The following is a 24797-nucleotide window of genomic DNA, read 5'->3' as shown; positions in this document are numbered from 1 at the left end:
AACTGAAGATTTTCTTAACATAAGGAGCTTGTTGCAACCAGCTGCTGGCCATTAATAGTCAGAAGCCAGATGAGCCCCCATCCGTCTTCAGAAGTCAAAAATATATTCAGCCCTTAGTTGTTAACCCATTCAGTCAAAGAAAGCAGGAACATCAATGCTGGGAGCTGATGCACTATTTCTTGAGATCAGCAGCCTTAACAAACTGTGTTTTTAACAATAAAACATCATATGACGCAAGTTCATGTTTTCCTTTGTCTTGTAAGCTGTTCCTGCATACATAAGATTTGTAAAGTCGCAAAGATTAAAGTCTCAAACCCAAACAGATATTCTTTCTAAAAGTTAAGACTCATCCACGCCTTCCTAAAATGCCTCATTCAAACACGCCCCCACATATCTACATCACGGTGTAGGAAGATTTGCATAACACCACCCAAATAAATATGCAAAGAAAGAAGGCAAAACTTTTATTCTCTCTGTAGTATTGTTGCTGCCGCCGACATGTCATGGAGACACTTCGTGTTTCTAAATATGGTAAGGGGCGTAACATTTCCGTCACATGCTTGAGGTATTCAGCCAATCATAACGCACTGATTATGTGCTCTGGCCAATCAGAGCACACCGCACTTTTCAGTACGATGAGGTTTATAATAATTGAAGCATTTCAGAAAGGCGGAGCAGAGAGGAGCGACAAAAATGTACGGTATGTGGAAAATAATGTGTTTTTTTAACCTTAAACCACATAAACACATTGCATTACACCAAATACACAAAATAATGTTATTTTTAGCAACGTCATATGACCCCTTTAAATTGTACATGATTTATTACCTCAGTTAAGTCCACTCTAAAGATATGAGTCCAATGGAATATTTCAAAAATAGTATTTTGTCAGTCCACTCTCAAGATATGAGTCCAATGAAATATTTCAAAAATACCATTTTGTCAGATATGTATCTGCAATATTGTAACAGTGGTAGCTATAATTGGCTACAGAAGTAGTAATGTGATTTTGGTTTGTGAGTTCAGCTCCTACTGGTACAAATGTTTAAAAACGGGGCTAAATTTTGATACCATGCACTCGGGATTAGTTTCCAATCTTTATAGTTTCTTTGCATTATGCTAATATCTGTTACATATACCAATGTTTACTGAGTCTGGGCTCCCTCTGCATATAAAAATAAGGCTTGTAGAATTTTATTAGGTTTTGTAGTGTAAGTGATGCATATTTGCCTGCTTTCATCTATCTTTGTTTACTGGAAAGTGCTTTTAAATGGAACTGCTTGTTCCAAATTCTGCTGACATTTCTGGCCTCCTATCATGAACATAACTTGGATTTCTAAACATCCTGCCATATTAATGTCCTCTCTTCTGCTGTGATGATGACGATGATGAGTGCAAAAAATTGTGCTTGGAAAAACATGAGACAAAACCACAGCTCTCCTAGCACCTGGGTGGATGAACCTAGGCCACGCACCAGACATCCCTGCTTGTTCAGAGGATCAAAGGAAGTCAGCGCAGGCACGCTAGATATGCAAGTCCCTTCACAGATGGTGATGTTGACTCTGGAAGCCTGTGCAAAGACCTGGCTTTGCTGGAATTTAGGAAACAGCTCTAGCACTAGGGCCATGTGGGATCTCAAAAAAAAGAACATGTTAGATTGAGTGAGTGAGGGAGCAGGAACGAGAGAGAGAGAGAGAGGAGGGGAGATGAGAATTTTTTTTCTTTTTTCACAGACCATTGTAAGCAGTCAGAGGCAAATAGTGAAGTGCAGAGGAGAGCAACAGGCAGTCATCTCCAGAGAGAGCCTGAGAGCAATGCTCAGTCCACTGACAACAACTCAACATCTGGACAGTAAGGAAGAGGGAGGTTTTTCATACTGCAGCCTGCCCTGGGGCCTCAGAAATCATCTGCCTTCTTCACAGCAATGCCTGCACCACATACTGAACCAAGGACAAAGTTTCTTCACTGCATGTAGTCTGATTTGCACATGGACATTGTAAGTCCTCTATGCCTTACCACCTTTAACCTGCTGGATCAAGGGATACAATTTGAAGTTTCACTGTCCACTTTTTTCTGAAGTTGTTTTCCATGCAAATCTTATCAATATGCTGCCTGTGGTTTTCGTGACATGGTGGGTCTGGGTTTTGCTTGGAAGTGTAGGGGGACAGTCCCAATCTCAGCATCAGTCTCAGACTGATGACTCAAACCCATGGAGACAGATGATTCAGTGGGAGAACAATGGACGTGTGTTCAGTCTTCTCAACAGTGGGGCTGAATACGTCCCGGCTCGGGCTCAGGAGCGTGCGAGGAACCCCCGAGTGCTTTTAGCAGACACTCTCAACCGCCGATCACAGGGTGGGAATGTACGGAGGCAAGCACCCTCCAGAGGAAGCTCTGAGACTGTGAGAGGCCAAGCCAGACATCCGTTTGGGTTTGGCCAGGTACCGGACAACTGGCGTCAAGGTTCAGCTGGAACAGGTGAAACAAGTCGCTTCCAGTCATCTACCGGCTCTCGCTTTAGACCATCCTCTGGCTCATCCTCCTCTTCATCCTCCTCCTCTTCTTCTTATCCACAGTATCCGTTCCCTCAACAGCCTCCTTATTCTGCTCCTCATGACTCGGTTTCGGACAGGTCACACGAACCTCCCTTCCGTGGAACGGGGTACTCCACTGGTGGTGGCTATGCCGGAGGAGGTTATGGAGGAGGTGGGTACTCCACTGGAAGTTTTGGAGGAGGTAGCTATAATGGAGGGGGTACTGCAACTGATGACAGGTATCGATACTATCCCTCTTACGGTCAACCATACCAAGCTGTTCCTGCCCAGCCTGCGCAGCCACCGGTCTCTGATGGATTGGACCACAGGTACATGCACAGTCTGTACAACGAGGACTCTCGAGATGCTGCAGTACCTGTTTCTAGCAACACGGGCTCATCGTTCCAGCCTGCGGTGCAAAGCCCCCAGTATGAACAGTTCCCCCCCTATGGAAGGCCCCAACCACAGCCTCCGTTTGTACAACCACCTCCACGCAACCCTCTCGTCTCTAACAACGCAGAGAGCCCCAACATAAATGCAGGGAGTGTTTATCGTCCTCAGCAAAGAGGTATGATGCATATCCACGTCGTATACACTTGTGAAAGAATCTCTTTGTACATCCCACACTAATGTTACTCAATAGTTTGCTTATTGGGTCATAGACCAGCAGTCCAGAAAGTGTGTTTTGCAGATATTGCAATGAATGCTACTGCGTTTCCTCATGATTCATGTGTCGAGCAAGGCTGCAGGCTGCTATGCTAAGTAAAGTTAATCACAGAGGAACTACAGTAGGTACTTAAGCTCTTGCACGGCTGGAGATTTGGGGAAATGGATGCATGTGTGGAGCTCGTTTCATTTTCTCGCTCTCTCTCAAGAAAAGGAAGTGAGAAAAACAGAGAGACATCTAAAAAATTTTGTTCTTCTGACATCTCTTTGTGTTTCCCGGCAGCCCTTTGGATTTAGCAAACATATTACTCAAGGGACTCAAACTGCACAGAATTGATTGTAAAGCTGTTTGCTTACGCAGCTGGTAATGGGCATTGCATTTGAGCAAATTTTTCTGTTTGTTTCCTCATAAGCAGTCAGTGAAAATTATTCTCTCCTAATGTCTGAGCATCTTTCATTACCATCCCCCCATTGCCATTGTGTTTCAATTTACAGTCAAAGAAGTTCCAAGTCCATCTTCATCTCAGAGGCAGGGTTATTGGAACCAGGTGTTGTGGGATGTGTGCGTGGGTGTAAGAGTATGTGGTAGTTGGTGTGTGCGCTTAGTGCCTATGGATACTCGTTCCGCACAAAGAGTGCTCATTGTTTGAAGATTTGGTTCTGGTTTTGGTGATGACTGCATTGCGAGGGCTAAGGCTGAATGTTCGCAGTATTTGCTTTAGAGGGCGGGGTAAGGGGCTCAAGTGGCTTGGTTGTTGCGGGGTGGGTGGTGAACATGAGCGGTGTGTGTGGGGGATTGTGGGGTGTTACTACATAAGGAGTGGGAGATGGAAAGTACCCAGGACACATGGGGTCCATTGCAGAAACAGAAAATATTTTTCTAGCCCCTAAATGAAAGTGTGTGTGTGTGTGTGTGTGTGTGCATATATGTAAAAGTGTGTGAGGAGGAGGGTGTGCGTAAGGCCTTTGGGACTGAGTTTCTGGCCACTGCCAAGGCTCATTTTGTAATGTGAAATGGTCTTTGTCTCTTGCTTGAGTCACTTCACGCACGACTAATCACCCTAGTTTACAAAATCTGGTCATTAGGGAAATGGGTGTAAACTCAATCCACTGGAAGGTACACATGTGGAAAAAATTTACATTACTCATTACCCAATGATGCAATCACAAACAAATTAGTTGAAATCAGAGCTCCTGCCTGCGGGAACATATATTATCTATGAATCTGAGTCTTAGAAATTGAAATAACATTAGATGGGACACATTTACTTGACTTGACTCATAGCATTAAGATGGATGTTGAGATCTGGCCTGTATCTGACCAGTGGACATTCATTTATTTTACTTACATCTTCCTAAAAAACAGTATGCTGTCATCATGTTTTTCTAAATTTCTGTGGACTTTATGAGGAATTTAAGTCAACTTCAGCACAACCTAAATTTTATCTTAATCTACAGCTGTTTATAATGAATATTGGTGTAGTGCAGGCATCCAGAGAACAAAATTTTGTGGAGAAAAGTGCAGACTGTGTGAAGAAACTTTTGTTGGATAACCACAGTCTTTCACACTCTCTTTACACTGTTTACAAAAGCTGACCAAGGAAGTTTCCTGAGGCATTTCCTGAAGTCTGTTTCAGACCGAGCTGGCAAATCAGTTGTGTACACAGAGGTGGAGATGGCAAAGCATTCACTGGAGTAGTGGGGCGGCACTAACAAGTCTAAAATAAGGAGACTTACCAAGGGCATTGTATTTTATAGAGTGAAAGTTGCTCCCAACTCTAAACATGCCTCCAGCAGAAGTGAGATTAGATCTGCTCTCCACATTGTTGCTTTGAAAGAACCTCCCTGCTGGAAACAGCTGAATTTTCATGCTACTCCAAGCTGGTTTATGTTTGTTATTGCTGGTCTGGCTGTCGGCAAAAAATGCTGCTGGATGACCATCAAAGTCTTGCTGGTTAAGATAATTAAGAGGCCTAGTGGGACTCCGGTATCATACGCTGGAGTCCATCGGTTCTGATCTTCTCAACAGGGTTCTTTTCTCTGAAATCAATGACATGCAAAGCAGGAAAGCAAATATGCTGTCGCCTTCCCTTTGAAAAAATGTTAATGTCCACCTACGGACTTAGACTGCACTGTTATTATATTCATAAGATTATTTAGGCATAATGTGAGCTTGTATTTTAAGTGTAAATAAATGTGATAAGTAGTTTCTGTACTGGCCCTGTACAGAGTTTTATGAACATTAGCTGTTACCGCTAGCTCTGTTTTTCTTTTTTCTTGATTTTTCTGTTTTTTTTTTAACAAACTTGGTCACAGGCCCGATTTTGATCCAGCAGGGAAGTGATCTCATTTTCGTTTCACTGTCACCTCTCCCTCATCTTTTGTACTCTCTCTACGTGCAACACTTTGTTCTTTTTTTCTTATTTTTGCGTGACCTTGAAACCAGATGAGAAACAATGTTTGATGCATTATACTGTGAGGATTCAGCATTACCTCCTCAAAACCCTCTTCATCTCTTGTGTATTTTGTCAAAGGCATGCTTATTTGGATACAGCCATTTTTGAAATATTTTACCTTTTCTTTTTTTTTTACATTTAATAGTATGTAACATCAGAACAGCTCAGAACATTAAAGAAGCACATTTGTCCCCAGGACAGTGTGTTATGAGACCTGACATTGTTATCCTAAAGAAAAACAGGCCGGGTTTTTATGGTCAAAGTTGATCTCCAAAGATGGTCAGTTTTCTGCTTTGGTGCACTTTTCTTGGTCTGTTTGCTTGTTTTAAAGGGATTTGGACATTTGCTGGTCAGACTTGTCTGTTTGTTGGTTTTAGAGTAATTTTGGACATATTCGACATGATCAGACTGGTCAGTTTGGTGGTTTTAGAGTAGTTTTGGACATGTTCATCATGGTCAGACTGTCACTCGTGAGTTTGGTGGTTTTAAAGTGGTTCTGGATACTTTTCAGGTGGCCAGGCATTTGGACAAACTTTAGGTTGTCAGACTTGTCAGTTTGGTGTTTTTAGAGTTGTGGACTCATTTCAGTTCATCGGACCAGTTGGTTTGGTGGTTTTCAAGTGGTTTTGGACATGTTTTAGGTGGTCAGACCAGTCAGTTTGGTGGTTTTAGAGTTTTAGACACTTTTGGGGGGGACAGACTAGTCAGCTTGGTGGTTTTTAGAGTGGTTTGGGGTGTTTTTCAGGTTTTACATTCTTTTTAGGTGACCAGGTGGTGGGTTTAAAGTTTAGACACTTATCATGTGGGTTTAGGGGGTTTTGGGTGCATTTTATTCTACAGTACAGCTGAAAATCAGATTGACCAGGGTTGAAGACCAGCCTAGACGAGCTATGACCTACTAAGACCAGTTAAGAATTTTTTTTTTTTTTCCTTCAGTGTAATTTCAGGAAATAAGCTTCAGCAACTGGTTCTACACTGTAACCCGATGATGTCTCCTGTTTTTAGGTTTGCCCGACCTGGTTCCTGACCCGAATTATGTCCAAGCCTCCACATACATTCAAAGAGCCCATATGTACTCCTTACGCTGTGCTGCAGAGGAGAAGTGTTTGGCCAGGTGAGAATCCTTAATTCTTCTATTTATGAAAAGGCAAAACAAAGCCGGCCAGGCAGTATTTACACAATAACCCTCCCATACTCCTTTACAACTGTTTACGCCACACCATACAATAGTACTTCAAACAACTAACGAGGAGAGTGTTAGATGATGTCTGATGCAGAAGTATGGGTGGTGTCACATCATATAAATCCCAGCCTGCTGTTATGAGCTCATCTCATATATACAACATGTTTCATTACTCAGTGCTGCAGTCCTTCATTAAGTTTTTTCTTTTTCTTTTTTCTCCTCAGCTCCGCCTATAGTGATGACACCACAGACTACAGTGTCAGGGTTCTTCTGCGCTTCCCTCAGAGAGTGAAGAACCAAGGGACGGCTGATTTCATGCCCAACCGACCTCGTCACACCTGGGAGTGGCACAGCTGTCACCAGTGAGTCTCTCTTTTACATCTGTATATGTGGAGACCTCATGGGCATAGAATACACAGGGGACGTGCTGGACTTTTAATAAAATGTAAATCAGTCCCTTGCACTTTTTCTAGGCAAGTGTGTTCACGTACAGGTTTTCTAGGGCCAGTGTAAATAAATCTACATTTGAAGTCAAAGAGACAGGATAGTCTATGCATGACCTGACGTTTTATTCACCAAAATGAGGTGATGTGAACATTATAGAGCACTAAACACTCTCATGCAGTGCATGTTTCATTCATACTCGAAGCCAGAGGGCGCTCTCATGCAGAAAGTCCAAAACAGACTCGTATAGAAATAATAATTTATGAAGTGCCAGGAAATCCCTAATATGTTTTTCTTTTCTTTTTTTTTTTCATTCTTGAATGTTTTTTATTTTATTTATTTATTTATTTTGCAGTGTTCAGAACAAAGAAGAAGGGCAATAACATAAATTACATTGAAACAAATACAATAATAAACGAAAACATTAAAAAAAAATGTAAAAAATAGGGAAAGCAATAAGAAAATCACATGTCCGTAAACAAGTGCAAATAATTACAAATTATTCAAAGAGTAGATTTAAGGCTTTAAAATAATGTACAGTTTTTTTTTTTTTTTTGCTTTGTTATTTATTGTTTATTTTAACGTATACGGTAGTGACCTATTTCTATTTTAAAATTAGTAAAATTAGTATTTTTTTTCACTGCCCACTTACATTTGTGATTTTTTTTTTTTTTAATAATACATTTTTTACTCATATAAAATAAAACATCATTTTCTTTGAGTTGCAATTCAATAGTCATACTTTGTTTAACCAAAAATAAATAAATAAAAATCACACCAAAATAATTTTGTACAAATACAATCATAAAATAAATGGATAATACTCTCATTTTCCTCTTTACAGAAAACACACTTCAAGTCAATGTCTTTACACAATTTTGCAATTACCTGTTTTACAGGATAAATACGAATAGCAATCTTGTATGATACCTCTCTAATTTTATTTGTGACACAAAAACTTCTGGAGATCTTAAAGGTCTCTTTCGAGTTGACATCTTGAAATTGTGATCTCCAAAAACCAATGACTAAAGGAACACTGGAAATTTGGCAAATCATTCTAAGATAATTATTATTACATTTTGTTTCTTTTATATTTATACCTTCCAATTTAAGACTAAAATGTAAATTTGGTTTTTGGTCTATATAATTTCCTAATAGTTGCCTAAGCTCTGAGGGAATTGCATTAATTACCATCATATACTCCTTGACAGGTATATAAAATGAATATTTTTCTAAAAACTCTAAATAGGCAAGCACAAGGAAATCCCTAATAAGGACAAAGGCACTCAGTGATCGCTGTAGCTAAGCTTTATAAAAAGCAGAGACGATTTGACTGATGAAACATGTAGACAATAAACACACGATTGTGACAATATATGGTTTATATGTGTCATCTCCAGGTAATAAATAAATAAATAAAATATATGAATAATGTTGTGCTAATTCACATAGAATTTGAAACTATAAAATATACATATTTTCTGCCTTATTATGTGATAAAATGAGGGCGGGGAGTGTTTGTAGTATTTAAACCAATCATAAAATTGTCATTAGGAAAATATAGGGGGGAAAAAATTGTAGAATACAAATTATTAGATATTTGTCATTTATAGTTTTTGTTATTGTCCAGCAGTATATTTGATTTCTTAGTCAATCAAAAGTAAGACATAAGAAGAAAATAATAATAATAATAATAATAAAACCTGTTAAATTAAAAAAAGGGGTATTACATTTGTCATTTCTGTCCCCCTCATCATGCAGTTCCTGCCTTAATTAAAAGTCCCAGTATAATGGATTATAATAGTGCCCGATTGTGCAAGTATTCAGCTGGTTTGTATTCCTTACCTTCGATTTCTGCATTTGGTTTCACTTGGCGAAGGGCTGTTATCCTCTGAGGGGATTTCCATAACATTTCCATGTACAATCAGCTGGGCCTCGTGACAAGTGAAAATTAATGTCTGTCAGTACTTGTCAGGTCTGTGTTTATTCGCCTGTAGCTGCTCATTACATCACGTCTGCGTCGTGATTGAGACAGAGAATTTGTGAGAATTGTTCTTTTGCGTCGTGTTGAACATCATCGATGATGGCTCAAATTGTCATCTGTCATTGAAAATGAGTGATTTAGGATCTCACTGTAGCTGCAAATTGCTGCCAATGTTAATGTTCCTAATAATGGGAGCATTCTAGTCAAAGCTCGGGTCCCCAGACTTGACATGATCCACCTCGGAAAATAAATTAAAATGAATGATTAATGAAATATTAGGGCTGTCAATTAAACATGTTAATTTAGTCTAATTAATAAAAATTATATTGATAAATCTTACTGACTATACATAGAGAGAGATATATATATATATATATATATGTATGTGTATATATATATATATATATATATATATATATATATATATAATTTTTATTTATTTATTTATTTATTTATTTTTGAAAGAAATCTGCTCACCAAGGCTGAATTTTAAAAAAAAATCTGAATTACTGTAAAAACAGTGAAATATGATTGCAATGTAAAATAACTGTCTTCTATCTAAACATCTGTTAAACTGTAATTTATTTCTGTGATGCGCAGCTGTATTTTCAGCATCATTACTCCAGTCTTCAGTGTCACATGATCTTCAGAAATCATTCTAATATGCTGATTTGCTGCTCGAGAAACATTTCTGATTATTATCAATGTTGAAAACAATTGTGCTGCACAATATTTTTGTGGAAACTATGATACATTTTATTTTTCATGATTCACAGATGAATAGAAAGTTCAGAAGAACAACAATTATTTGAAACAGAAATACAGTATTTTGTTACGTTATAAATGTCTTTACTTTTGGTCCATTAAATGCTTTATATTAAAAATTTATATTCAAATTGTCTACATATTATATATATTAATGCATGTCATCAACTGAGATGAAATTTAATGAATTTTAAAATTATTTTAATTGATATATCATGGAATTTATTTAATTGTAATTTTTAACTGGTAGACAGTTAAAATTAAATTGGAAGTGCATAATAGTACAGTTTAACTCTGCAATAAATAAATAAATCAATCAATAATGTAGATGAAAGTTTCTACCTGGTCTCATGGCATTTACGTACCTGGGTGCACTTTTTAGCGTGCCATGAAATACGTACCAATAAGTATATATCACTGCAGTTTCCAAAATAAATGAACACTTTCACACAAATTTACAGAGTTTCGATTAATAAAGCGTAATTTTCGCACAATTACAACTAGAAGAATATCATGCTATGACTTCAAAACAATATTAATATGCTGGGAGATTTGAAAACTGATGCTTTTGAACGTTAGCACGGCACACATCCAGCTTCATATCTATGGGTTTTCATAGATGACAAGTTTGTTCGGTGGTTCACGGAGTAAGGAGACGGACTTAGGAGACGAGAAGCACTGCTTCGAATCCCGGGTAACTACGGTTCGACAAAGCAGTTAAAATCTGCGTAAAAGGAAGTTCAAATGGCACAGTTGCATCAGCTAATACGTTTTTATATCAGTTTTGCATTTGTTAACACTATCGGGTAGGTTTAGGGCTGGATTTGGTGTAGGGCATATTTCCAACACGATAGAGCATTAACTTTTAGTGACAGTCCCCGGATATTTGAATTCTGAACTGCCGCAATACCTGAAGCAACGTAATAAAAAAACAGCAATAAGTACCAATATCTACGTAATAAAAACGTGGCAGGGTTCACATATTGAACCTGTGTTTTAGCGCCACTCAGTGGACATTTCTATTTGAAACTGCGGCGAAACGTGCAGCAAGGTACATAAAACGGTGTCGCACAAAAAGTGTGCAGAGGTACGTAAATGCCATGAGACCAGGTTGGAAAGTTTAGTTAGTCTGTAGGTTTGAGTGTGTTCAGCTGAGATGCATTTAGTTGTATTTTGTTTTACTAAACCTGACTCCCATTAGCACCAACATTCATCCCCGCTTCACCTTTTATCTCAAAATGAATGCAAGCGCTGACTGTAGTTCAGTCGAGGTGCAGACGAATGTCAGTTTCTATGGCTGGTGAGCATTTGCTCATAAACAGATTATTAATGTAACCTGAAAATGTCAGTACATGAAGTATTTAGCACTTTAACTCATTTCTAATGCAATTAGACAGCTGAGCGGTGTGATGACGACGGTGCATGCGAACAAGCACCTGACTCCCTTTGAAGAAGAAGAACTGCAGGGAGATGTTTGTCAGTGAGCAGAAGCTAATCTATAATTGCTCGCACTTCTCCGCTTCGACATGTTTGATATTTTTGTAGAGATTGAAAGTGTCCTTGACGTCTCATTACAAATAGCTGAAATGAAAACTGCCATAGCCGGTGAAACTGCTTTCCAGTGCTTTGATTTCTTTCTGCATGCACAAAGACAACAGCAAGGTGAAGTGCAGACATACACTAAACACGCCGTCAACGTCAGTCAGAGTCGCAGGGTGCGACCGACTTTGGCCCGTTCATCTCTGATGTAAGAGCTCAGGATTTCTGATAGACGTAGAGAGCCTTGGTTCCTAGAGGCTTCTATCTATCATCTATCTATCTATCTATGTATCTTTTTCCATTTTCAGGGGCTCAAATGTAATTTGACAACTGTATCAGCAGAGACTGGGTTTCTCCTTTCTGATGCTTTGCCAGGCCTTTACTGCAGCGGACTTCAGTTGTTGTTTGTTTGTGGCTCTTTCTGTCTGTAACGAGTGAAATGCTGCTCAGTCGGGTCGAGATCAGGAGATTGACTCGGCCGTTGCAGAATATTCCACTTTTTTACCTTCAAAAACTCCTGGGTTGCTTTTGCAGTATGTTTTGGGTCATCGTCCATTTGTACTATGAAGCGCTGCCCAATCAGCTATACTGCATTTGACTGAATCTGTGCAGTACATTTCTATACACTTCAGAATGGATCTGGCTGCTTCTGTTTTCTGTCTCATCATCACTGAACAGCAGTAACCCAGAGCCACTGAAGCCATGCAGCCCATGACCACACTGCTCCGTGTTTCACAGATGATGCTGTGCGCTTTGATCATCAGCTGCTCCAAGCCTTCTCCAGACTTTTTTCTTCCCGTCATTCTGGTGCAGGTTGATCTTAATTCCAATCGTCCAAAGAATGCTTTTTCAGAAGTGCTCTGGCCTTGTTTGCAGCTTGTGGTGAAGCCTCTGTATTTGCTCTGGTGAAGTCTTCTCTTGATTGTAGACACGTCTGTCTCCTGGAGAGTGTTCTTCTCTTGGCTGGATGTTGTGAAGGGTTTTTCTTCACCATGGAGAGGATTCTCTGATCATCACCACTGTTGTCCTCTGTGGACGTCCAGGTCTTTTTATGTTTCTGAGCTCATCAGTGCGCTCTTGTTTTCTCAGAATGTAGCAAACTGTTGATTTGGCTCCTAATGTTCCTGCTCTCTCTCTCTGATGGATCTGTGTTGTTTCTGAAGCCTAACAATCCTCTGTTTCTCTTGTATGGAGAGCTCCTTTGACCACATGATGTGGTTCACAGCAACAGCTTCCAAATGCAAATGACACACTTAGAATCAACTCCAGACCCTTTACCTGCTTTTGAGTCAATTGTCCAATAACTTATGGTCCCTGTTTGTGTGTGTGTTTATCAAGATAGCAAACTAACAACTTCTGTAAACTGCTGTAAAAACAGATAATTTTGAAGTAGTTAATAAGTTGTTAGTTAACTGTGGTAGCAGTAATATTTATCAACCCATTCTCACACCCAACTCGTCACATATTGAAGCTTGGTCAGGACCACTTGGCGTCGCTTTTTGATGCTCAAGGTACCCCTTAGCGTCATTTTTCGACTTGCAGGGTCCTCCATTGCTTTAAATAGGAAACCCTTAGCGTCAATATGCCGACGCCATACTGGGAATTTTATCGTCATTATTAAATTATATATTGGGTAATAACAGTGCCATTATTGCATATATGTTGGGGTGTGATTTTTCAATGTAAACAGCCACAACAGTTTTATTTATATTACATTATTTACACATTTATGAGCACATAACCCAACCCCTGCCTCTAAACCTACCACTTGTCAATAAAACACAAGATTTATTCAAAAAATATTAATATTCCAAGTCTTCCGAGGCAAAACATTTGATTTGTGAGAGGAATAGACGCGATCGCCGTCTCCGTCCGCCGTTAATCCTGTATGCTGCAGTCTGACTCTGTGCGCGAATTCAAAAAATGCCGCCAGAAGAAGCCTTACGTCAGCCTTGGTTGTGAAATGCTATTGGCTCTTGTGTGTCTCGTGACCAATTGCGTCACGCTACGGGACGGTACACGGTTGTATCTTTTTGAATGAGATGCGAGCACGTTAACAGAGCGGGGTCATTTTCAGCGATTAAAACCTTATGTTTTGCTCTCTTCTTCGCATAAAGACTTTGTATGGCTTCAGAAGACTTGGAATGCAACACGACTTGTTTGTAATGCTTTTATACTGCTTGTTTATGGTCAGTTTTTGCAGTAAATACCTGTGACTGCACTTATATTTGCCTGTTACGTGTTTTATGTTGTTCAGAAGTGGGTAGGTTTAGGGTAGGGGTGGGGTTAGGTGCTCCAATAAAAGTATAAATGTATATAAAATTATTTATATTTTTTACAAATGCATGCAAACCATTAAACTAAGACAAACAACTGAAAACAACGGAGGATAACGTTGTCATTTTCCATAAGCGTCTTGACCTGACGCATAAAGCAAGCAATTGAAAGCAATGGAGTTCCTATTTTGTCATATAATGACGCCTAGGGGCACTTTTGGCGTCTTCATAGTGACGCGAAAGGCGTTTGACCATGCTTCAGTTTTTGACGCCTCGGGAGTGAGAATGGGTTGTATTTATTTACTTTTAGTGAGATGACAGCAGGTGGTTTCTTCTCAGTTTGTGGTTTAAATACTACTCTATATTTTGACTCATATTTATTTGGATTCAGTATAAGTCAGTTGCACATGTAGAAGAGAGTTGCCTTAAGTGATTAGCTGGCCCAATTTTTCTGTGGTTAACATTGGTGACTGTGTGTGTGTGTGTGTGTGTGTGTGTGTGTGTGTGTGATTTGTCATTCAAATGTAGTTTGCTCAGGGATTTGGCAACCGGCCCCTGAAATGTCTGTCATCCCCTCATCAAATACGATTTAATATGCTTGGCATATTATGGGAAATATAGTATCCCTGTGGAAACTCTGAACTCTGTCAGAGGAAAGTACCTGTTTTCCCCGCTGCAGTCCTTCAGGTATTACCACAGCTTTCCAAGAAAACACTTTTGCCAAAAGACCAAACAGACAGTAAGAAACAGTGGCGTGACATATAGAGTCAGACTCCTGACGCTCCTGCAGGAATATTCATGCTTTTCAAAGACTTGAACAGAAACAAAGAGCATTGCTCTAAATTATTATTTCAATGTTTATTGATCATTATTTATTTATTGATTGATGGCTGAGTTTTTGTTTTTTACATTGAGATTTTAAAATTCATAGATTATTTTACAGTAGGTGCTTCAATGTAAGAAAAACTGTAATGCAATGGATGCTGCAGGTGGCGGATCGTTTATAGCCTTTTCTCACAACAGCTGGAATAATTAAATGTATAATTTTGATGGCAGATTATAATCCAAAAAGGTTTGTGTTTATGAAACACATGCAACTGAAATTAGATTATATTCCAGTTTTAAATATGCATCTGATTACAGATAGCCTACGTGGGATTAAACAAGATTTGTATTTTAAAGAGAACCAGTTCTAAGGATGAATAATTTGCTTTTTGGGTTAAAATAATTTCTTTATATGAAATTCGAATGGTATGAGACTGTACAGAGATTGAAATCTACATGTAGTCTAACGTTAATACACACTACATACACATAAAGCAATGCTTTACATTAACAATTTGAGAACAAAGTGTAACAGTAATAATAATTTGCACAGTTCGATGTGATATGAGCTAAGTAACCGATCATTAGATTTAATCACCATTGGTAACGCGATTTATTGTAATTGTTTTTTTCCCCCTCAGTTGGTCAGAACAAAAGTGGCAGACTTGTTACTTACTCGTTCAGATGATATCACTTACTGATTCAGACAATTCACACATTCACCTCCAAACATTAGATTCATCCGCGCTAGAGCCGTGCCGATGCACAACCCACGCAAGGAAGCTGCAATTGCAGGTTTCAAACAGAGATGGTGACAAAGAGGCAAAACCTACGGACTGCAGCTTTAATAATAAAATAACACTAGGTGTTATTGTCATGGTCCTTTTTTCATGTCAGTGTTGTCTCTTCTCTCTCTCCGATCAGACATTACCACAGTATGGATGAGTTCAGTCACTACGATCTGTTAGAGGTCAGCAGCGGCCGGAAGGTGGCGGAGGGACACAAGGCCAGCTTCTGTCTGGAGGACACGACCTGCGACTTCGGCCATCTCAAACGATACGCATGTACTTCACATACCCAGGTATACTTCTGAGACACATTCTCTTGATTTTTATTGACAATAAAATTATCATTATGCCATTGTTTTTTGATTATACATTCTTTTGAATATTCCAGGGTCTCAGTCCAGGTTGCTATGACACATACAATGCAGATATTGATTGCCAATGGATTGACATCACTGATGTTCAGCCAGGAAACTATATACTCAAGGTAACGTTCTCAAAGACGACCAAAACATTTACACTCTGTCTTCTATTTCACACAGAATTCGTTTTTTTATAACCTTCAAAGAGAGTCTTCTCAGAGTATATCTCGTATCTAACACATCAACAGAATACAATACGTCTCGCTAAAAGTTTGGCACAAGGAGACGTTTGATGTCACGCATGTCGTCCAACTCTTCTGTTTGTTATCGATGATGCTGGTGCAATGAGTTTGGTATGCGTACGGCACAGCCTGTGCTCATAAATAAGACAGATACAGACATGCCTCTTCAGGCAGATCCCAGCCGCTCACTTTCTGACCTTCAGCAAAACAATAACACAACAGATGAAGTACACCGCTGTTAAAAGAGGTCGCCATTACCTTCTACTCTGAGGCTAAGTTTTAATATGCTTTCATAGCAATGGATGATTGAACGGCAAGCACTCTCTGCAGAAATTGGAAGAATTGCCAAAAATGTCTCCTAGTCAAGGAAAGAGACTGATAGGCAGAAATGAGCTACTAAATGTAGGGGCTATTTACTTTTTCCACAGATGCCAGGTGCGTTTCTGCATATATTTTTGTTGAGGAAAAGATTTCAAAGTCAACGTTTCATTGTTTTATGTTAAATGTATCCACTTTCACCCATTAATGCTGTCCACCAGAGCCTAAAACTATCCTAACTAGCCTAAATCTGCCAATGGCCATAAAACTGTATGTGCATTATTTCATTATAAAACATAATAGAGAAAATCAATACAGAACAACTTTGGAAATGCATCTAATTGTATATATTTATTTTAAAAAACAAACCAATAAAGAAATATTACTAAATTACTATTGAATAATAATAATAATAATTATTATTATTATTATTAATAATAATAATAATAATATATAACAACAGTACAATTAAAATACTAATAGTTATGGTTATTTTTTTCTTTGCTTTTAAATGTTAAACCATAGAGAATTTATTTTGGTGGAAAGCCAAAATAAATGTTTCTTTTGAAATACTTCTCTTTTGTTGACAACAGATTTCTAAACCATTTTCATTACAACACGGGAGGATGTTTGGCACGTGTTGTATTTCAAATAAAGTTTATATAATTACAACATAGTCTTTGCGGTTTGATAACCGACATTAACCACATCATGTTTGCAGGCCGTTAAAATTAATAATAAAAAAAAGTAACCAGCCAGCTGGTGAGTAGCACTGCTTTGTGTACTCGCCAACTCTGAATTTTGTTTGCATTTGGCAAGTGTTAATTTTAGGCCCTGCATGTCCAAAATACGTAATCACATATATATTGTATGGGGTGCACTTACTTTTTCATTGCACTGAAGGTCTAAATTCTGTTTAAATTCCAGCTCCAGGTTAACCCAAAGTACTTGGTGCATGAGTCGGATTACACCAACAATGTAGTCAGGTGCAATATCCACTACACAGGGCGCTTTGTCAAGACAACAAACTGCAAAATCTCCCAGTAAGTACAAATTGCTTTTTGAGTGTGTTAATGGATCAGTAGCTCCATAATGTGTGGCATATATTCATCTGCACGCTTTAAAATAAAGTTTCCAAAAGGAGTTTTCACTGCAGTGCCATAGAAGAACCATTTTGGGTTTCAATGATCAGCTCATAAAAGGACCATGTTTTTCTTCGTGCTTTAATAATCTAAAGAACCTTTTGGTCAATGGAAATGGATGGGAAATGTTCTACATGGAACGATCAATACCGAGAAAGAGCCTTTAATTTTCCACATCTATGAAACTCAACAGAGCAAATGACTTTTTTCTTCTGCTCCTATAGGTCATGATCTGTCAGATCTGGATGAATCTCCATGGAAGCGCTGTTTCATTACAATGTGAATGGAATTCCTGGTTCGGTTGCGATTGTTTATTGCATTTGTCTCGGTTCCCGTTTCTGTGCTGTTCTTGTGAAGCTGGGAGGAACAAGCTACGAGCACACACAATGTCACCCTCAAGCAAAACCAAACACACAGTGAAGAATCCCATACTTCACAGCAAAATAGTGAAGCTTCACAACGTCTATTTTCCTTCCAGCCACCCCATTAACCCTGGTTTTTCATAAAAACACACACTCGCTGCCCCCAATTAAGTCTAATTCTTTCACCATTTTTAAGTGGCTTACATCACTGGAATGCAAAGTGAGATCAGGTATGGCACTGCTGAACTGTAATTCTGTCATTCAGATAAGAAAAAAATCAGCAACTGGAAACAATCCTCCTTTTTTCCAAGCCTCTCTCTTTGTCTGTGCCACTTTAGCAAAGGTGCAATATTGAAGAAAGAGTCGTAAGAGAGAACAGCCAGCGTTGTCAGTCACCCTCCAGCTAACCAATTAAGTAAAAAGTGGTTTTAGTTTGAATGAGGGGCCTGGAAAAAAATAGCTTTGGGATTAAAGCACTTTGAATAAATGCCTTGAATCCAAAAGCTGGAGGCAGTTTATTAAGGTGTTTTTACCTTGGAGGTTTATTATAGTCTTTTACTTAACCTGCTGTGATTTACATTAAATTGGATTGTAATGTTGCCTTGTATGTCAGTCCATTGATAATGCATTCAAGCCATACTTGAGATGTTCCCTCTACAAGCAGCTGAAGCTCTATTTCAGTGATTAAGTAAACATTTCAGGTTCAATACAAGAATTAACCGACAGAATTTGTGGCATAATGTTGATTACCACCACAAATAATTTGCAAGTAATTACACTGAACCCCTTGCAATGAAAGTAAATGGCATGTAAATTGTAAAATGTAAATTGTAAATTGTCATAGCAATGAAATTGTAAAATTGGATGTAACTTTACGCAGAAAAAAAATAGTGATTTTCTGCAATAAAATCCTGCATATTGTTTACATCTTGTGGCTGTACTATTGAAACAAGTATGAGTATCTGGTTTTATTTAGTTAATGGATTTTCCCCATTCACTTCCATTGTAAGTGCTTTAAAACTGTAATGCTTTTTAAAGAAAACGTGTATATATATATCTTTTTTTTTTTTTCTGTGTGTCAATCAACATTCATTTTGCATTTACCAGACAGTTTTATCCAAAAGAGACTTGCATTGCATTCAAGGCATGCACTTTATCAGTTCATGCTTCCCCTGGGAATCGAACGCATGACATTGCTGTTGATCTACATTAACATTTATGAATGTGGCAAATGCTTTTATCCAAAGTGACTTGCATTGCATTTAAGGTATGTATTTATCAACACATTCCCTGGGAATTTAACCCATGACCTTGCTGTTGTTAGTGCCATGATCTACATTTACATTTATGCATTTACCAGACAGTTTTATCCAAAAAAGGCTTGCTTTGCATTCAAGGTATGCATTTTGTCAGTATCATGCATTCCCTGGGAATCAAACCCATGACTTTGCTGTTGCTAGTGCCGTGATCTACACTTACATTTATGGATTTGGCAAATTGGCAGACACTTTTATTCAAAGTGATTTACATTGCATTCAAGGTATGCATTTTATGAGTCCATGCATTCCCTGGGAATCAAACCTATGACCTTGCTGTTGCTAACTGCATGATCTACATTTACATTTATGCATTTGGCAAATACTTTCATGCAAAGTGAATTACACTGCATTCAAGATATGCATTTTTTTCAGTCAGTGCATTCCCTGGGAATCGAACCCATGACCTTGTTGTTACTATCTGCGGGAGCTACATTTGCATTTATGCATTTACCAGACAGTTTTATCCCAAAAAAGAATTGCATTGCATTCAATGTATGCATTTTGTCAGTTGATGCATTCCCTGGGAATTCTAATGCCATGATTTATAAACATTATGTCACAAGTGCTGTCGTATTGAACTTGTATATTCAAGCCAGGAATATTCCTCGAGTGTTAAGCTTGTAAACCTTCCTTTGTGAGATTTACTTGTTCTGACGTCCATGTTGGAACGTATCTATTGTTTCTTTAACTGCCAACACCGGTCAGCTGCCACAGGTCGCCATATATGATACAATTAACTCACCGATGCATGCCATTATCTAGGTAAGAAATGAATTTATTTTATCATATTATATTCATACCCACTGTTCTGATGTACTGTGTGGAGGGAAATGCTGTACTTGCTGTGTTACACTCCAGGAATTCATATTTCTTTGTATCTGAAATTGAGATTTATGCCTTGATCGTTAAATCGAACACAGACTTAGTTGATACTACTGTTGCAAAGCTAACATTGCATAACTTGATGTTACTGACAATCTTAATTCTATCCGTACCTACCTCGGAAAGAGAAAGTTAAACATATGCAGTGAAAAAGAGCTCCTAATGACGCTACGCTTGAAGAGCCCTAAATGACAAACATCAAACTCATAAGCTGTAATCTAATAAATTCTGTTAAATGCATACAAAGCAAGCTTTCTGTGAGGGTCGTCGGATATGTGTGAATGGAGAGTGTGTTATGATGCATCACACGCTTCAACCAAAGCTAAATGAATTCCTTTCTGTGGTGAGCAGTTCTTTTATTATGAAAACATGTTACAGTGTTTTCCATTATCAAGATCCAGATCAAATGCAGAACAGACTTTGTCTTATCGTATCTCTTTATACTCTGCATAAATGATTATTATAACATTGTTTATAGTGTAGACAGTAAATTTGTGTTTGGTTGCTATCTGGTTTTGTGGTCCATGACAGGAGCATATCAGTCTCTTTGAGTTGTTGTTATCATTGTTGTGGTTGTCTGTTTTATTTTTTCATACTGGATCTTTAAATAAAGACTGAAGTGTATACCAGCTTTTTTAGTGCAAGTGCAGTTTCATTTTTTGACTTTTCAATTGAAGTGGTTGGAAAATACAATTCTGCCGCACACTCATCAAACTGCTAAAGTAGCAGAGTTGTAGGGAAAGTTTCCCATCTGCCGTCTGCGTTTGCACAGAACATGTACTGTACCAAATGCCAGCGGTTTTGGCGTACCGAAACGACATTTTGATTAAGAATTAGGCCAGTAATAAGAACTCTGTAACCCCAGAGGCAGAGCAAAAATTGACATCACATCCACTGCATCTCAGCGTTTGTTTTAAACAACAATCTACACTTAAAATCATCACAGTTAAATACTTAAAGTGCAGGTAAATGGGAAAGAAACGATTAAGAATAAGAACACTTGAAATGCCTCTCCTCCTCCAAAACACACATGTGCAAGCTTGAACAGATGACTACAAAGAGTAGCTTGGGTTTGGCACATGATTTTTCCATTATAAATTGAAAAAACATTTTTGTTTTGTATTAGCCTGCTTTGATATATAATATGAAAACTAATAAACATGTCATTCCTGAAAAAGACAGTGATGCCAAAGTTTACAAGAGGGACAAGCCAGAACACAATGAGACTTTGTTAAGCTTTTGGAAAGCTGGAGAATACTATGAGATGCTGGCTAAGCAACAAAAGATTTTTATTATTATTCTTATTTTTATTTTTGTCACCAGCTGATTCCCTAGATTGCGTATATACTGTAAATATGAATGAATCCATGCATGTATAAATAAACACGTGCATGCATTTTAGTTTTTGTTTGTTTTTCAAATCAGTCAAGGAATGGCTTCTTTAGCATAAACAATGTTTTAAATAATGATTACATTTTGAGAGACCGCTGGTGTGAAAAACCATTTTAGTGAGTGCAAACTGCACAGTTTATAGACTACATACTTGTGTGTTTTCAGTGAGAAAAGGACGCCAAATAAGAGGGGCAAGACCGAGTCAGAGACCTATTAGTGAATTCCACTAACATGACATCAGATTAAAAACAGAACGAGGAGCCATTTTCAGAAGAGCGCCAAGTAATACGTGTGCTTGGGTTTTAGAGTAAACACGTGCGCGAGCTGATTCCCTTCACTGAGAGAACTGTTGTGAGGTCTGCAAGCCCTCAACGAGAAGAGAGCAAAGATGACAGCGAATAGAGAGAGAGAAAATATAAATGCCAGACCAGAAGATTAGAAGGGCGAATATGAATCATAAGAATCTGGCATTTCAGCGTAGACCAGCATAAACCGGCTGTTCTTTCTGGCATTAGCTGATTACCAGACTGATCTAGTTCGGTGGTTTTAGAGAGGTTTTAACCTTATCACCTGTTCAGGCTTGAAGACCAGCTTGGCCGTGCAGGCTGGAAAACCAGACAGAGCTTCTGAAAACCAGTTTAGACTACCAATGTGGTCTTTTTGGTAGGAGTGTAAAACAAAGGAAAATACATTCACGTTTCGTATTTGAGGGCAGATGGAGTCAAATGCTCGAGTGACGCAACAGCATGTAAGAGTTCTTCAATTAAGTCATTCGTGTTATGAAGCCTGTTATTATGACTCGGAAGTCATAACGTTCAGAAACGAAGAAAGCCACTGCAATAATGTCACCAGAGCATAACTGCATTTCAGCCTCGATGAGCTTTTGTAACAAGTATTTAGGAAATATTCAGTCGCCTACACTGACCAGCTCATGATGTATATGCAACATGCATTATGGTATTGCACATGTATGCAGGGTATTTTTGAATCCAATTGAGAAAATAGTCATATTCAAGCATGCATATGCTTATTTATTTGTTTTTCCTGTTGATCAGATTATTTCAGGTCTACACCACCTCTTTCAATTTAATTCAGATCAACTGAGGTGTTTTCTTGAGCCCAGCTAACTTTAGCTTCAAGGTTTCCTCAAAGTTATGAACAGCGTTCTTCGTAACGTTAATAGAACGTGTATTCAGAGTTATCTGGTCTCTAATAATATTAAAACTTTAGCACAAAAGCATTATTTACACATCATTCATGGCACATTTTGGTTGGACGTTTAATGTCTAATGTTTTTAAAATGTTGCTACTTGTTTCAAAACATCCAAAGAAGAATTCAAAACATATTTTTCCATTGAGAATAATTTTTTTTTAAAACATTTACAAACTGAACATTCAGAAATAATGTTTTCATAATTGAATGCAATGTTATAAAAACTATTTTTGGCTTGAGTCATCGGTCCGGTTATTTGGGTGCACGTAAAAACGTAGCTAGTGAAGCCATATTGTTTATGTACAAATCCAATGGAGCGTTTGATCTGCTGTTCAATATTCATCGAGCATGACTTGTGACGATAAAGTAAGTAGAAAACATAACAGCAGGCGGTCGACCTGAGATGTTTGTGTAGTGAGCAAACAGGGGTTTGCTTGTTTTGCTCTCACGACGTCACGACGCGGTGGTCTGGACGTGGCTGTGATTTATCTCCAGACTAGTGCCGTTCTACACCATTAAATCAAATGATTAACAACTCGGACTCAGTGGGAGATTATCTTGAACCGTTCAGATGTGAAGAGGGAGAATAATTCAACTATCACTTACAGTGAAAAACAAAAGAGTGAAGATATTTCACTTCAGCCTCGACGAGCGGCTTGTTTACGTTAATAATGAAGGCCTGTTGCAAACGCGTCTCGTGTGGCGCCGAGGCCGTTCTCCTGAGCTAAAGAATTCCTCATCATCTCTATTTATGTGTGCCATTAGGTTTGAAGGTCTTGGAAGAAAGAAGGTGAGTTGTCTTGGCAGTCTAGCTCATGGCAGTAAACACCGGGAGTCCCTTATTCCGCGCCGCATCGCTCCTGTCCTCGGTGAAGATGATTTTCCACAGCTTGCTTTCCACCCTCAATTCTCAGTTACTCACAAATGGGCCGTTCCTGAGACAACAAGGGAGCAATGGGGGAATAAATTCTCATTACTGAGGTGCTGCTAACAGAGGGCAAAACTGACGCAGGGATACACTTGTTTATAGACTCTCAGACAATTGGAACAAATGACTGGGAACGGCTCTGGAGTTGCTTATTTTACAGGTTCTTCTGAGTCCTGATGAGGCTTTAAATCCACAGATGCTGATGTGGTGCAAGGGTTTAAAACATTGACAACTTTGGGGCATGGTGGCTCAAGAGAGCTGATCCAGATCTCACAGGAGCTTCACCACGCATGAGGCCATTGGGTTTTAATTCAACTGTCAAAGCATTCGAACTGAACTGAATTGATCTGAATAATGACACTGTTGTCCTCTGTAGAGCTGTTTTACAGCTGAAATTGAATTTGGTACATATTCGATCAGTTAAGGAACATTAACAGTCTTATTTGTGTGTTTATAATAAATAAATAAATTAAATAAACGTAAATAAATCCATGCAACACAAAGATCTATCTATCTATCTATCTATCTCACACACAGCATTGGGATCTCTGAGACCCAGACATAAAGAAAGTTAATCTCAACATGATGGTCAAGAGAACTACGGTGCTTAATAGCACATCATGTTGTGAAATAGTACATTGCAGTGCATCAGTAGCTTACAGGCATGATTATAATTCATAAACAATGAGTCCCATCATTAAATAAAAGTGGAGAAGAAGAAGTCTAAAAATCAGCCAGAGGCATCGGTTAAAAGTTTAAATAAAGTTTGGATTACATTATCTGTTTGCAATTGTTTGCAGGGACGTGATGAATGCCGTACACAAGTAGACAACAAGAGACAAACAACAGCTGATGTAATGCAAGATTACGAAGGGCAAACTGATTGTTTGTCCTCAAAACATGGATCGACCAGATGCTTTTATTCAGTGACTTTCAACACTGCACACCAAGTACACACACACACACACACACTGTATACAAAGTATTATTTTATTCAAATAATTACTCTATAATATTATCTCTAAAAAGTTTTGCATTACTTAATTATTTTCTAAATCCTATATCAACCTCGACCAGTTGAACAATACAAGGATAAATAAGAATCTGCTCTTTTGATCTTTCCAAATAAATAAAATAAAAGTGCATTAATTATTATTTAACTGAGCAAAGGACTTAAAGG

At 38.4% G+C, this 24797-nt stretch overlaps 1 protein-coding gene across 2 annotated transcripts; it reads left to right on the top strand.

The window, feature by feature from the left end:
- The first annotated feature begins 1745 nt into the window (after positions 1–1745).
- loxl1 (lysyl oxidase-like 1) lies at positions 1746–20713 on the top strand. Of its 2 annotated transcripts, none has more exons than XM_058752354.1 (7): positions 1746–3102; positions 6662–6770; positions 7064–7201; positions 15597–15753; positions 15849–15944; positions 17307–17422; positions 17746–20713. In XM_058752354.1, the coding sequence occupies exons 1-7, from the start codon at positions 2106–2108 to the stop codon at positions 17750–17752; spliced, it is 1620 nt and encodes a 539-aa protein (XP_058608337.1). In that variant the 5' UTR covers positions 1746–2105; the 3' UTR covers positions 17753–20713. The 2 variants fall into 2 exon arrangements, with proteins under 2 accessions (XP_058608337.1, XP_058608338.1); XM_058752355.1 differs by lacking the exon at positions 1746–3102 and adding an exon at positions 6181–6563.
- The last annotated feature ends 4084 nt before the right edge of the window (positions 20714–24797 follow it).

Source organism: Onychostoma macrolepis, chromosome 18, assembly GCF_012432095.1.
Source record: "Onychostoma macrolepis isolate SWU-2019 chromosome 18, ASM1243209v1, whole genome shotgun sequence".
Taxonomy (NCBI): Eukaryota; Metazoa; Chordata; class Actinopteri; order Cypriniformes; family Cyprinidae; genus Onychostoma; species Onychostoma macrolepis.
This window is presented reverse-complemented; position numbering and strand designations above follow the sequence as displayed.

What these genes read in the sequence shown, in the direction of transcription:
- loxl1 (XM_058752354.1), top strand. Translation starts at nt 2,106, where the DNA reads ATGCTGCCTGTGGTTTTCGTGACATGGTGGGTCTGGGTTTTGCTTGGA. An exon ending in GAGTGGCACAGCTGTCACCA is followed by an intron (nt 7,202 to 15,596) that starts GTGAGTCTCTCT and finishes CTCTCCGATCAG; the next exon opens with ACATTACCACAGTATGGATG. An exon ending in CAGGAAACTATATACTCAAG is followed by an intron (nt 15,945 to 17,306) that starts GTAACGTTCTCA and finishes TTTAAATTCCAG; the next exon opens with CTCCAGGTTAACCCAAAGTA.